General features: G+C 47.4%; 1 protein-coding gene across 2 annotated transcripts in view; it reads left to right on the plus strand.

The window, feature by feature from the left end:
* Positions 1-12416, plus strand: part of myh9b (myosin, heavy chain 9b, non-muscle) — a 49220-nt gene that overhangs the window by 14210 nt on the left and 22594 nt on the right. Inside the window, exons 2-8 of one of the 2 annotated variants that reach the window (XM_030340182.1) lie at positions 3611-3942; positions 6088-6244; positions 7670-7697; positions 7991-8084; positions 9641-9661; positions 11948-12040; positions 12154-12217. In XM_030340182.1, coding sequence (XP_030196042.1) covers positions 3616-3942; positions 6088-6244; positions 7670-7697; positions 7991-8084; positions 9641-9661; positions 11948-12040; positions 12154-12217 — 784 coding nt within the window. In that variant the 5' untranslated portion in view covers positions 3611-3615. The remainder of the gene's footprint in view (positions 1-3610; positions 3943-6087; positions 6245-7669; positions 7698-7990; positions 8085-9640; positions 9662-11947; positions 12041-12153; positions 12218-12416) is intronic. The other variant, XM_030340188.1, reaches the window with a different exon arrangement.

Raw genomic sequence — 12416 nt, forward strand, 5'->3', positions numbered from 1 at the left:
ATAGATCTACACATATAAATAGTTTATAAAAGAATTAAAAGTTTACAAAAACACACTTAAATTACTTAAATGACTAAAAACAACGCAACACGCACGGAGCTACTGTCATATAAATCAGAAAATACATTTGTGAATCCTTCTCTGTGCATTCATTATTAATGAGACTGTTCTGACCCCATATCCTATAGTAGCAGTAGTAGTATCCTAGAGTAGCACTATAGTATACTATAGGATACTACTACTATAGGTTACTACTACTGATACTCTAGGATATAACGATCATATAACGATCATAACGATATAACGATCATAACGATCATTATCATTATCATTATCATTGGATACTACTACTATAGGATACTACTACTATAGGATACTACTACTATAGGATACTACTGCTATAGGTTACTACTACTGATACTCTAGGATACTACTGCTACTCTAGGATACTACTACTGCTACTATAGGATGCTAGTACTACTGCTATAGGATCCTACTGTTACAGGACACTAAAGTATCTCTTCAGTATTGGTCTGCTATGGTGACCGGTCACCAGGACCTATTTAACCCAGCGGAGGAGGAGGAGTGGCCTGCTCACCTCCCAGGAATGACGCGTCTTCATATTAACCCAGCGCCAGTGAAAGGGCAGCAGTTTCCGTTCACCACCCCTCAGCTCCCCAGGTCCCAGCATGCACCGCCTCTGCATGCTCCATACTGGTCCTACTGGTTCAGCCACTCCGTTTGTTTACCTTTCTGGGGTTTTTACCCACGCTGGCGGTTGTGTTCAAGCCACGGTCGACCTGAGCTACTCTCGTTCAGGCCTGCCCCGCCTCTGTTCAGCCACTGCTCTGATCAGGAACACTTATTTGGAAGATTTAGAACCTAATTTGCATTTGAAAGGAACCCCCTTTCATCCATCAAATGTCTTAATCAAGAACACTTTTGTTGAAGTTCCGGAACCTTGGTGATCTTCTTTGTTGTCTTTCAAAATTGGTCAGAATGTATGTTGTGGTCAATTTCTTATTTGAACCCTCTGATTCCCGTCATTGGCAGAAACACAGTGAAAGTTCAACTCAAACATTCTTTAGCATACCATTGCTTCCCAGAGTGGAAACTTAGGGTTTGGAATCGGATCCCGGAATGTCTTGACTGTAAATGAGCAGAAACGGCATTAATCGTGGATATTCCAGACCCCTGCGGTTCTAACTGCTACCCTGCCAACCCCGACGGGTGGTTGCCCCTAGCAACCATCGTTGGAGGGGGTTGAGGTGGGTTGTTAAACCAACAAGAGTTTGAAAAAGTTCCTGCGACACAGGTAAATCGCGTCTATAACAAGGTTACAGCCGCGTTATTCCCAGGAGCACGTTCAACGAGAACACTAAATCAGGACGTTCACACTGACGGCCTTGTGTTTGGAGAAGTGTTGCTCATGTTGACTGCTCAGTTAATGACTGCATTAGTCAATGAGGAGGAGAGTAAGGAGGCCTGTCAATTATAAAGTCATGAATGTTGAAAGTAAACTATTGATATGATTTCGCAGACACTAACAACAAAGGGCTTTTAGTGGTTGTTTTATCGCTAATTGGCTAATTACTGCGACAAATCTTCTTGCAAGCTTGTTCTGAAATAGAGTGCAGCAGATGTACCTATCCATCCAGACAGGGACGTTTCACTCCCGTCTTTTATTCGCATATTTAGCGCTCCTAAGACCGCATATTTATCACTTAAAAAGCCACATAAGGCTCAAATGTTCCACACATGTTGTGCATCACCATAAATCCCTTCTTGGGAAAGAAATCCGGGAATGCCACACGGGCTGATTGAATGCTGGTGAGACGTTGCTGGCAGAGTGGGAGCCCGCAGATGGTGCTCTGATTAAGAGCTTCTCGGAGAGGAACCAAGGTGGGATGACGGGGATGACGTTCCTTTGACCCTGTTGAGTTTAATGTCAGCTTGCGAGAACCGTGGGTCGGTTCTAGGTCGGTTCTACTTCACGTCTTCTCCACCTCCCTGGTCCCCACCAGTGACGTGGCAGTTTCTTTGAGATGTTGCATTTAGGACGGATGAGACTTCCAAATAAAAAATGAAAATAAGCGTATTTTAATGAATGCATACCCCAGTCTCCTCTGAGCCCTGAACAGTCTTTAAACAATCCCTGCCCCCCCCCCCTCTCTCCAGAGGGTTGTTGTTCTTGGGGGGGGGGGGGGGGGGAAGAGGTTCAGGTTCATCCTGTCTCCGTAATGCATTGTCCTTGCATCAAAGGTGGGAGATGTTTACCTGAAGACCAGACATTCCTGCCTTCTCGCCAAACAGATTTATGCATGAGGTTGCACTGCTTTCACAGCAGGCAAAAGGTAAACAACCAATCTGGATGACGCAAAGAAAAGAGAGGAAAGCTCAATTGATTCAGAGCAAACATGGATTTTCCTTCAGGCCGTCACTACCGGGCTTGAGGAAAGTCCTTCCTCCGCTTCCTCCTCCTGATATCACTGATAACATTCATAATCGTCACCCCTTTTGCGTGTCGGTTAGAAGGGAGGACTCCATTAGCGTAACAATCGGAGAGTGGTGTCTTCTTGTCTGTGTGTGGTGGAGCCTGCAGACGGCTGATCTGTCTCTGACGTCAGGGCGAGGGCAGAGAATGACTGGGCTCCGCGACCGGGGTCAGCTGACCTCCGGCCGTGACTGTGAAGGACTCGTGTCTCTCTGGTTCTAACCCCCGATGGGTCGATCTCTGACCACAGAAGTGTCCTCTGCAGACGACGTCCGCCCGCATTCCTCCACTAAACCAGCAAGCTTTATGTGCTTTATTAAACTATCTACGATGTGCGCAGCAGATGAGCAGAGCCACTCAGAATTTATGATTCTCTGTAGTAGATAAAACTCTTCGTGCTCGGATTTATGGGTTTGGATAAGGTGGCTTCCAGGGAAACTTTTATGGTCCGGGATATCTCCAGGGGGAGATGTGTAAAGAGTCACTTCAAGAAGTCATTAATTGAGCTGACCCCGGCAAATGGTTCCTTGTTCGATTCCCCATTCGCCTCCTGGCCACACCTGCTGATATAACTGATCCTGAGCCAGATTACCTTTTTAATTCACCACAACTGCTTTGGATAAAGAATCTGTCTTGGTAACTAAAACAAAATCGATGTTTAAGTATACCCTTCTCCTAGACGATTGGTCGATGGTGGAAAATAAGAAATCATCACGTTATTTTTAGATTCCTTAATCGGCCACAGTACCCGGTTCCCTGGATAAGTGCTGTTTAGGAAGTCAGTTAATGTTCACTCAGTACACCAGCGTTCAACCTTAAGGGCGTTTGACCTCCTGTCATGAGTGTGTTAAGCAAATGATCACTAACAGGAACTCAGCCTTTAACGCAATTTTTATTCAATCATATCTTTTTACTAATACAATATAACTCATCACTTAAAAAGAAAACGTCAATCTGCATATGTCCTTCCTGCCCTGAGAATAATGTATAAGAATAGTTTCTTTCCTTGTGAAATGGACGCTAGCGATGGTCCAACCAAGTTGGCTGAACAAGTGCATATAGACATACCGTCTAGCGCTAGTAAACGACCATCCCCCTCTCTCCCTCCCTCTGCAGCCACCATGTCGGACGCTGATAAGTTCCTGTATGTGGACCGTAACATGGTCACCAACCCACTGGCGCAGGCGGACTGGGCCACCAAGAAGCTGGTGTGGGTGCCGTCAGAGCGCCTGGGCTTCGAGGCGGGCTCGGTCCGCGAGGAGCGCGGAGATGAGTGTGTGGTGGAGCTGGCCGACTCGGGCAAGAAGGTGAAGGTGAACAAGGACGACATCCAGAAGATGAACCCGCCCAAGTTCAGCAAGGTGGAGGACATGGCGGAGCTCACCTGCCTGAACGAGGCCTCGGTGCTTCACAACCTGAAGGAGAGATACTACTCAGGGCTCATCTACGTAAGTACTACTGAACACTGCTCAAAACTGTCCAAATATAACTCAATACTACTCTGGGCTCATCTACATAAGTGCTCAGTACTACTGCTGTCAAATGTGAAATATGTAGTATATTGCCCTGGCCTCATCTGATGAAAGTACTTTCACATGTACTTTTACATTTATATTCAGGGCATTTATCAGATGCTTCTTTCCAAAACGACTTAAAATAAGTAAATTTGTCAGAAGAGAGAGAAACAATAGTACGGTAAGGGACTAGCCCCGGTACAGTAAGGATGTTCATAGTGCCAAGCACTAACGATCACTAGGTTAACCCATTCCCCGTAGGCAACAGAGATAGCTAGGATAAGATGCTACACCTACAAGTACTATTTCTAAGGACGTGCAACATGCAATACGTTTGTACACTTAAGTGTGTACGTGTGTAGTACTCTGCTCCTCTCTTAGCCTCTTTTTAAATACTGCTCTAGTCTTGGCCTCACTTTTACAACTCAAACTGTTCCTTATAAGTGTATAACCATGCCCTGACCTCTACCTTGTAGAGGAGTGAGTCTGGTGTAGAGGAGTCTAGCTCTACAGGCAGGGCACTGGTTAATGTGTAAGCCAACAGTCTGGTCTTTGTGCACGGCTCCCCCTCGTATCGCTGTCTCTTGTTCTATCTGTATTTCCTTGTTGGTAAACAGGAAGCTGCTGGGAACAATGGCCTCCTGAGAGGATGTGTAGGATGGGGGGGGTGGGGTGGGGGAACTGGGGGTTATGGTGGCATGTTCCCAGTAGCAGATCTCTGGATATGGACTTTAAACGCTGCAGTAATTGTTACCATGATGAAGGCCATGTATGGCTGGCTGGCTGCAGGGCCCGGGGAATTAGCTCCTAGCTGACCCGGTCATGTAAACTCACCCGTACTCCCCCCCCCCCCCCCCCCCCCCCCCCCCCCGCTGCTGCTCCCTCCCTCCTAACAAGGGGGGAGAGGGGGAGTGAGAGAGGGGGGGAGGGGGAGGGAGAAAGAGATGGGGAGGGAGGGAGATAGGGAGAGGGGGGAGAGAGAGAGAGGACCTGGCAAGGAGAACGATGTGAACCAGAGGACTGTGTGTGGCAGAAGTTATCAGTGCAATGTTGTGTATGAGGGGAGTAGAGGTCTGTAGGGGTTCTGGGGAGAAGCCCTGCTACAAATCTTGGCTTAGGGTTTGACTGGTTCCAACTCCCAAGGAGACCGGTCTGATCTGGCTGGGGCGTGGCTCACGTTATGCAACCACACAAGTTTGTGTTCAGGGAACAAATAATCTCCAATGATTTTTTTTATTTTTTTTGATATTTTAACCAATATCTATAATGGCATGGTAATAGTTTATTGATTGTATTTAACATAATCGTTAATCTATAAATTGAGGACCAGTGCTCTACTTCTTTAAACACACAGAAGTTTAAGTGTGTTATGCATAGGGATAAAGTAAGGAATGGTTAAAGTGAGGTATGGTGTTAAAGATAGCCAGGTCAGTGTGTCCTGTTCCTTGTGTATGATGGAGGTCAGCATTGGTGGAGAAGCAATGCATCATGGGAACACCTCCCAGAGGAGTCCAAGAAAGTGCACACATTTTCCTTAGATTAGAGAACCTGAACATGAGTAGGAAGTAGGGATCGACCGATACAGATTTTTTAGGGCCGATACGATGCCGACATTTTTTCCTCAGCCTTAGCCGATACGCCGATACACCGATGCCGATATTTAGAGCCGATATTTAGAGCCGATTCTGCTTTTGCTCCCTCAATCATAAAAATTACACTGATAACAAATGTTACAAGTCTCAATTAAAAAAAAGGAACATTTATTGAACTTCAATATAAAAAACAATATTTAACAAATAGTAAAAACAGGTGAGGTAGCACAAGTAAGAACAAGTAGATGAACAATATTTAACAAATATTAAAAACAGGTGAGGTAGAACAAGTAAAAAAATAAAAAAAATAAAAATGCGAAAAAATATCGGCGAAAATCTGCCGCATATCGGCCGATACCGATACACGTAAAAAAACGCGAATATATATCGGTCGATCCCTAGTAGGAAGGTTAGCATCCATCGGGCCTAGCCTCTGATGATCCGCACAGCCCCGTACCGACTCTAATCAGACGCCCTCTTCCTGCAGACCTACTCCGGCCTATTCTGCGTGGTCATCAACCCCTACAAGAACCTGCCCATCTACTCTGAGGAGATCGTGGACATGTACAAGGGCAAGAAGAGGCACGAGATGCCCCCTCACATCTACGCCATCACCGACACCTCCTACAGAAGCATGATGCAGGGTAAGCCTCCGCCCGCCTGCTACAGCTACTGCTAGCTAATTAGCTCGCCATCTACTGCACAAGGATCCTGCTACGTCCAGCTTAGTATCTTATAAGCGTGTTAGCTTGGAACCTTCTGAGGCGTTATCTATTGTTTTTTGACTGTTTCTGTACCAAAAGTGGCATTGCGGTTGTTTGAGTATTATGTGAATACGGCTGCTTTCTGTTGTGGTCCCCATAAAGAAGGAATGTGACTAATCGCGTAGAATTGCCTTTTCACAGTGGTTCATATGTTTATAAACAAACATATTAATCACGGCAAATAACTGGATGACATCTCTTCAAACTTGGCAGCGATGAAGACCCTGAAGATCTGGCCCAGGCCAGTTTTTATTATATTTTTAACAAATCCGAAATTCCCCTTTCCCAATCATGACCTCACGATGCCCCTGGAGTTAAATACTTACTACTTTTTTTTTTCAACGTTTATCCACAAGTTTTGATTCCTATTTGAATTAACTAGAAGTTATCTTCAGTAGGGTTCAGAAGATCCGCCATCTTTAAGGTGTTTCCCCCAAAGTATACACACCATTTAGATCTTGAAGCCTTACAACTACAACTTTTAGGATGTTGTTGAAGAGTTAAACCGCCCTTCATTGCAACACCGAACACGAGAGCCCTGTGAGATCAAACATGGCCGTGCGGGCGACCCCCAGCTCCGAGCCTTCTTGGCTCTGGTCTTTGTAGATGGGGGTCAGGGGGGGTCAGCCATGTTGGATCTGGTCTGTGTGCGCTGTGGTCCCCTGGGCAAGTCTCCTGGAGCTGGGCCCGGTTCTCCTCCCGGCTGTTGCGTGTCGTTCGTCGATAAATCCTCCGGTCCTGCCACAGAAACAGTCGGACGTCCTAACTTTAAACTCCCGGGCCTTTGTACTATAAATGTTTAAATCATGTTCGATGCAATGTTGATTAATGCTACTTTTTACAAAAAAAGATATTCACAGAACAATGATGGTCAAGATCTTTCAAAGTCAGTATCTTTAATACAAAACACTTTTTCTTGGAATCAAACCTGTCTGCGCGGTTAGGGACTGCACTTTAAGAAGCTACCCTCGATGCTAGTACGGTAAAACATTAGGTTATTTTAGTGGCTCGTCCTCGTTAGCTCTTCCATCTCTGCACTCCCGTCTTTTATCACCTGAGCCACTCAGACACACCATCCTGTCTGCTTCCAGGAAGGCATTAGGATCGCTGGAGAAGTGTTGAGTCTTGATACGTTTTTGTCACACAGGAAGCCAGATATCAACTTCCTGTGCCCCATTCCTTGACTTCCTGTTGAGTCAAAAAGCTACTGTTTTACAGCTTGTATAATGAGTGCTGGCTGAGTTTCTGTCTACTTTGTTGCGTTAGGGTACATGTTGTGACTGTTATGTTCATGTCTGTCCACAGATCGTGAAGATCAGTCCATCCTTTGCACGTGAGTTCACGACAGATTCCGTGCAGCAAGATGCCAAGAACACTCTCCTTTCTCTCTCCTCTCCCTGTTTGTCTCTCCCCTCTCTTTCTCTGTAATATTGATGTATGCATAATTTACCATCTATAAAATATACTATCTATCATTGATGAGCTCAATAACTTAAACACAAAGAAAGCCCAACAAACAATTTCATTTATTAAAAAAATAATCCCGAGTCACCACATTGAATCCTGTTTTGTTCCGCTTTCCTCCCCAAAAATGGTTTGTTGATCTCTCGCCCTCGCCCTCCACAGAGGAGAGTCTGGTGCCGGTAAAACTGAAAACACCAAGAAGGTGATCCAGTATCTGGCTCACGTAGCGTCCTCCCACAAGACCAAGAAAGACCAGGTGAGCTCTCCCCCACTGCCTCCTGTCCCTCCCTCCCCTCCCCATCACTCCTTTCCTATCAACCCATGTCTCCTTCCTGACCTCCTATTAGTCCTCCCTCTTCCTCCAGTTCCTCTCTTCACCAAACAATCTATCTGTCCTCACCTCCTCCCTCTCTTTTCCCATATCTCCCTCTCTGTCTTTCATCACCTCTCCTCTAGCCTCCCATCCTCCACTCTGTCCAACACCTGTCTCCCTCGGCCTATTTGGACCACTTTATTTTATCTCTCTGTCGCTTTCCTCTTTCTCACACATCTTCTGATTCCGTCTCTCTCTAACCTTGTCTGTCTGTCTGTCTGTCTGTCTGTCTGTCTGTCTGTCTGTCTGTCTGTCTGTCTGTCTGTCTGTCTGTCTGTCTGTCTGTCTGTCTGTCTGTCTGTCTGTCTGTCTGTGTGTGTGTGTGTGTGTGTGTGTGTGTGTGTGTTCTTCCCTCCCTCTCCTCCATATTATTGTCCCTAGTCTTCCTGTGTTTTCTATCTCACTCCCTTCTCTCCAGTCTACCTCTCCTTTCATCTTCTAGGAGCCTCTCCCTCCTCCCCCTTGACTCCCGCCCCTTCTCCCTTCTCCATCTCCTCCTCTCCCTCCCCCCCTTCTCTCTCCTCTCACCACCTTGACTCCAGCCCCTCTGGCCTCTCCTCATCCTTCCTGGTGATTTAATAACATCTAAACAACGTCTTGCACTACTGTCATTCATCAATATGTCTCCACTGAGCCACGTTACCAGTCCTTCATGGCAGATGTTCTGGTTAACAAGCCGTTCCTAGCACCCTGGCACGTAGCCCTGTAGACCTTCTCCCCGGCTCTGCCCAGCTTTACAGAGCGACCACAGATGGAAACTCAAACCAAAGAAATGTGTCCCTCTGGTTAAAAACACCGGTCATTACAAACAGCCTCCCTCTCATTGGTCAGAACGTGTGACGCGTTTAACGGGGCCCAGAATGGCGGCTGCGTTTGCAATGACACGTGTTTTTACCAGAGTTGGCGCGATAGCATCGCTGTTGCGATTTATGATTGATTATTCTTTAAAGGTGGAGCTTTCTTCTCTTGGCTCAGTGTCGGTTCGACTCTGTAACTCGGAGCTCCTGACAAGAATGTAGATCCTGGGTCAAAATGGCTGACTGGCTAGCCTTTTAGGTGGCTAGTTCTAATGCTAGCTGGGAAGCTGTCAGATGGCTAGTTCTAATGCTAGCCTGCTAGCTGTTAGATGGCTAATTCTGTTGCTAGCTGGTTGGCTAGCTGTTACAGGGCAAGTTCTAATGCTAGCTGGCTGGCTAGCTGTCAGAAGGCTAGTTCTAATGCTAGCTGGCTGGCTGTTAGATGGTTAGCTGTCTGGCTAGCGGTTGGATGGCTAGTTCTGCGGCTGGCCTGCTCTGCGGGGTTAGCCCCTGCGGCGGGGTTAGCCCGTGGCGGGGTTAGCCTCCTTCCCTGGCCACGGTTCAGGGTCCATGGGGGGGGGGGGTTGATATGAAGCGCCGCTCCGTTTTGAGCTCCTTGTATTTCTCTCTCCCCACCAACAGAACAGCTCGTTCCTGTCACATGTGAGTTACCCTCTCTCTCTCCCTCCACCTGCTGCTCCTCCTCCCTGCTTCGGACGCCCTCCTCCTCCTCCTCCCTGGGTGCCTCCCTACAACATCACCCCCCCCCCTCCCCCCCCTCCGCCCACACAAACACACACAGCCCCCATCATCACCCCCCACCTCCAATCACCCCCCCCCCCCCCCCCCCCCCCCCCCCCCCCTGCTCGCCTCCCCCTCCTCTCGCTGGAGTGCTCTGTGGTGGGTCACCTGGTGTCCAAAAGGTCAAAGGGCGTCCTGACTTTTCAGCCAATCGGAAGCACGCAGGCAGTCTGTACACGGAGTCCATCAGTGGCAGCTGTGTGTGTTTGTGTGTGTGTGTTTGTGCGTTTGTGTTGCTGCTGAAAGACTGCGCCAGACAATAGTAGGATGTGTAGAGGGGGTGGTCACAAGGGAATGTTGATTATGGGATGTATTTCGGTCAAGAGGAAATGTTGTTACCAATATGCCTGGCGGACTCTTTCAGCGAAATGTACTGCTGTGTTGTGTGCGGGCGGCCATGTTGGATCTGTTGTGTGCATGTTTGATCTGTGGTGTGGTGTGTGTGTGTGTGTGTTCAACCATGTTGGATCTGTGTTGTGAGGTGTTGTGTCGGCCATGTTGGATCTGTTGTGTGCGGTATCCATGTTGGATCTGTGCTGTGTTGTGTCGGCCATGTTGGATCTGTTGTTGTAGCAGTGTCTCTGCTCTCAGACCACCTGCCTTCCTCAGCATGTTTACACACGTGTGGTCTATCAGGTGGATGGAGGTCTCTGACCAGAGACACTGAAGTACTGTGTGGGACTATTGCTCATGGGGGATGCACACTGGTATTGACAACTTATTGATTTGATATCAAGGGCAAATAGTGTTTATCTAAAGTTGTCCTCAATCAGAAAAGTAATAATTTTGGTTATATTTTTGTGACCTACATTTAGACCGATTCTTATCTGAATCCAAACAATCCGCCATTCCTCGTCACTGACCTCATCGGTCGGGGATCTTTTGTCCCGATTCTTTCAGCTGTGATGCAGACGTGGTTTTGCCATCACAACATGTGTAGAAGCAGGACTCTGGAAGAAGAATGGCTTGTGATAGTGTGAAGATTCCCGTTGATCTTCAGTGAATCATTGTTCCATCGGTGCATCCTTTAGAACGAAGCCTTTGAAGGCTGTCAGCCTGGGGCCGCTGCTTCTGCGGAATTATGATAAGCCCCGCGTAAACAGGCCTCATAAACGTCCTCCGTGGCCCTGCCATGGGAATCGTACCGACGCACCACGTCAACAGAGCTGAGCTGATGTCTGTCTGTATTTGTCAGTCTCTCTCTCTCTCTGTCTGTGAGTCTGTCTGTGAGTCCGTCTGTGTCTGTCTGTCTGTCTCTCTGTCTGTCCGTCTATATGTAAGTCTGTGTCTGACCGTCTGTCCGTCTGTCTGTCTCTTAACCGTCCTCCACCCACGGTGTTGACGGAGCAGCTGTCAGGCGTTACTTAGGCGGTGTACTGACATGTTTTTATTGGCTCCGTACGACTCATCCTCTGCCAGGAGCGAATCAACGGCACTGTTCTCCCGACCGCTTCCACCTTGCTCATCCGCCTTTTCCTGCTAACGTCCACAAGCTCTCATTAAGTACAGCTGCTCCCAACGCTATCAATCAGATGATGTACAAACGCTTAAACCAAAGTGTGTGTGTGTGTGTGTGTGTGTGTGTGTGTGTGTGTGTGTGTGTGTGTGTGTGTGTGTGTGTGTGTGTGTGTGTGTGTGCTCTTGCGGTGACGGTGATATCTCTGATAGTCATCTCTTAACTCACAACATGTGTTTTTTTTCTACATGTAATCCGATCTGTGCGTGTGTCAGTTGAATGTTGTGTGTCCTTGTGTAATGCCGTGTGTCTGTTTGTGAAATAGGTCTTGTTTGTTTACTGTCTTGTTTGTTTTGTGTTGAATGCTCTTTGTTGGGATCCTAAGTCGTTTCATATGGGAACAATTATTACACGACTCTGTCAACACGGAACACAGTGAACCGACTCTGCAGATAACCAAACGCAGATGTGACCCCTCGCCCTGTAGGGGGAGGAGTCTTTAAGCCCCACCCCCCAAGGCCTGACTCTGCCCCCACAGCCTGGCTGCGCCCCCAACGTAGCCCTGAACATGGTGGTGGTGATATCTGCTGGGACAGCGATAAGATGCCCGCCTGTGGCGGTCTGTCGTCGGTTCATGGGCGTCTTCATCCGTTATACTCTCTCTCTCCTACTGTTCCTCCCCTGTCCACCAGGGGGAGCTGGAGAAGCAGCTGCTGCAGGCCAACCCCATCCTGGAGGCCTTCGGAAATGCCAAGACCGTCAAGAACGACAACTCTTCCCGATTTGTACGACTTCTTTTAATTTGTCTTCAACCTGGTAAAGATAATCCGTTTTAAGGATCGTTATTTTTTGCGTCAGTCTTTTGATGGACTATGTTTTTTGTTTTTGTTTTTTCCAGGGAAAGTTCATTAGGATCAACTTTGATGTCAATGGTTACATCGTCGGGGCCAACATTGAAACATGTATCCTTTGTTTATTTATATATATATGTCTGGCTGGTCACTCACTCACATCCCCTCAGTACAGCCAGCTTATCGATCAGAAGATCTATCACAGTTGCCCCACCTTTTGGGTCCCAGATCTTTTATAGGCTGAAGCTCCTTGAGACTTTAATTCATCAGCGTCCCTACAGCCAAACATTCTCCAGGAAGGGAACTCCAG

Source organism: Gadus morhua, chromosome 2 (assembly GCF_902167405.1).
Source record: "Gadus morhua chromosome 2, gadMor3.0, whole genome shotgun sequence".
NCBI lineage: Eukaryota > Metazoa > Chordata > Actinopteri > Gadiformes > Gadidae > Gadus > Gadus morhua.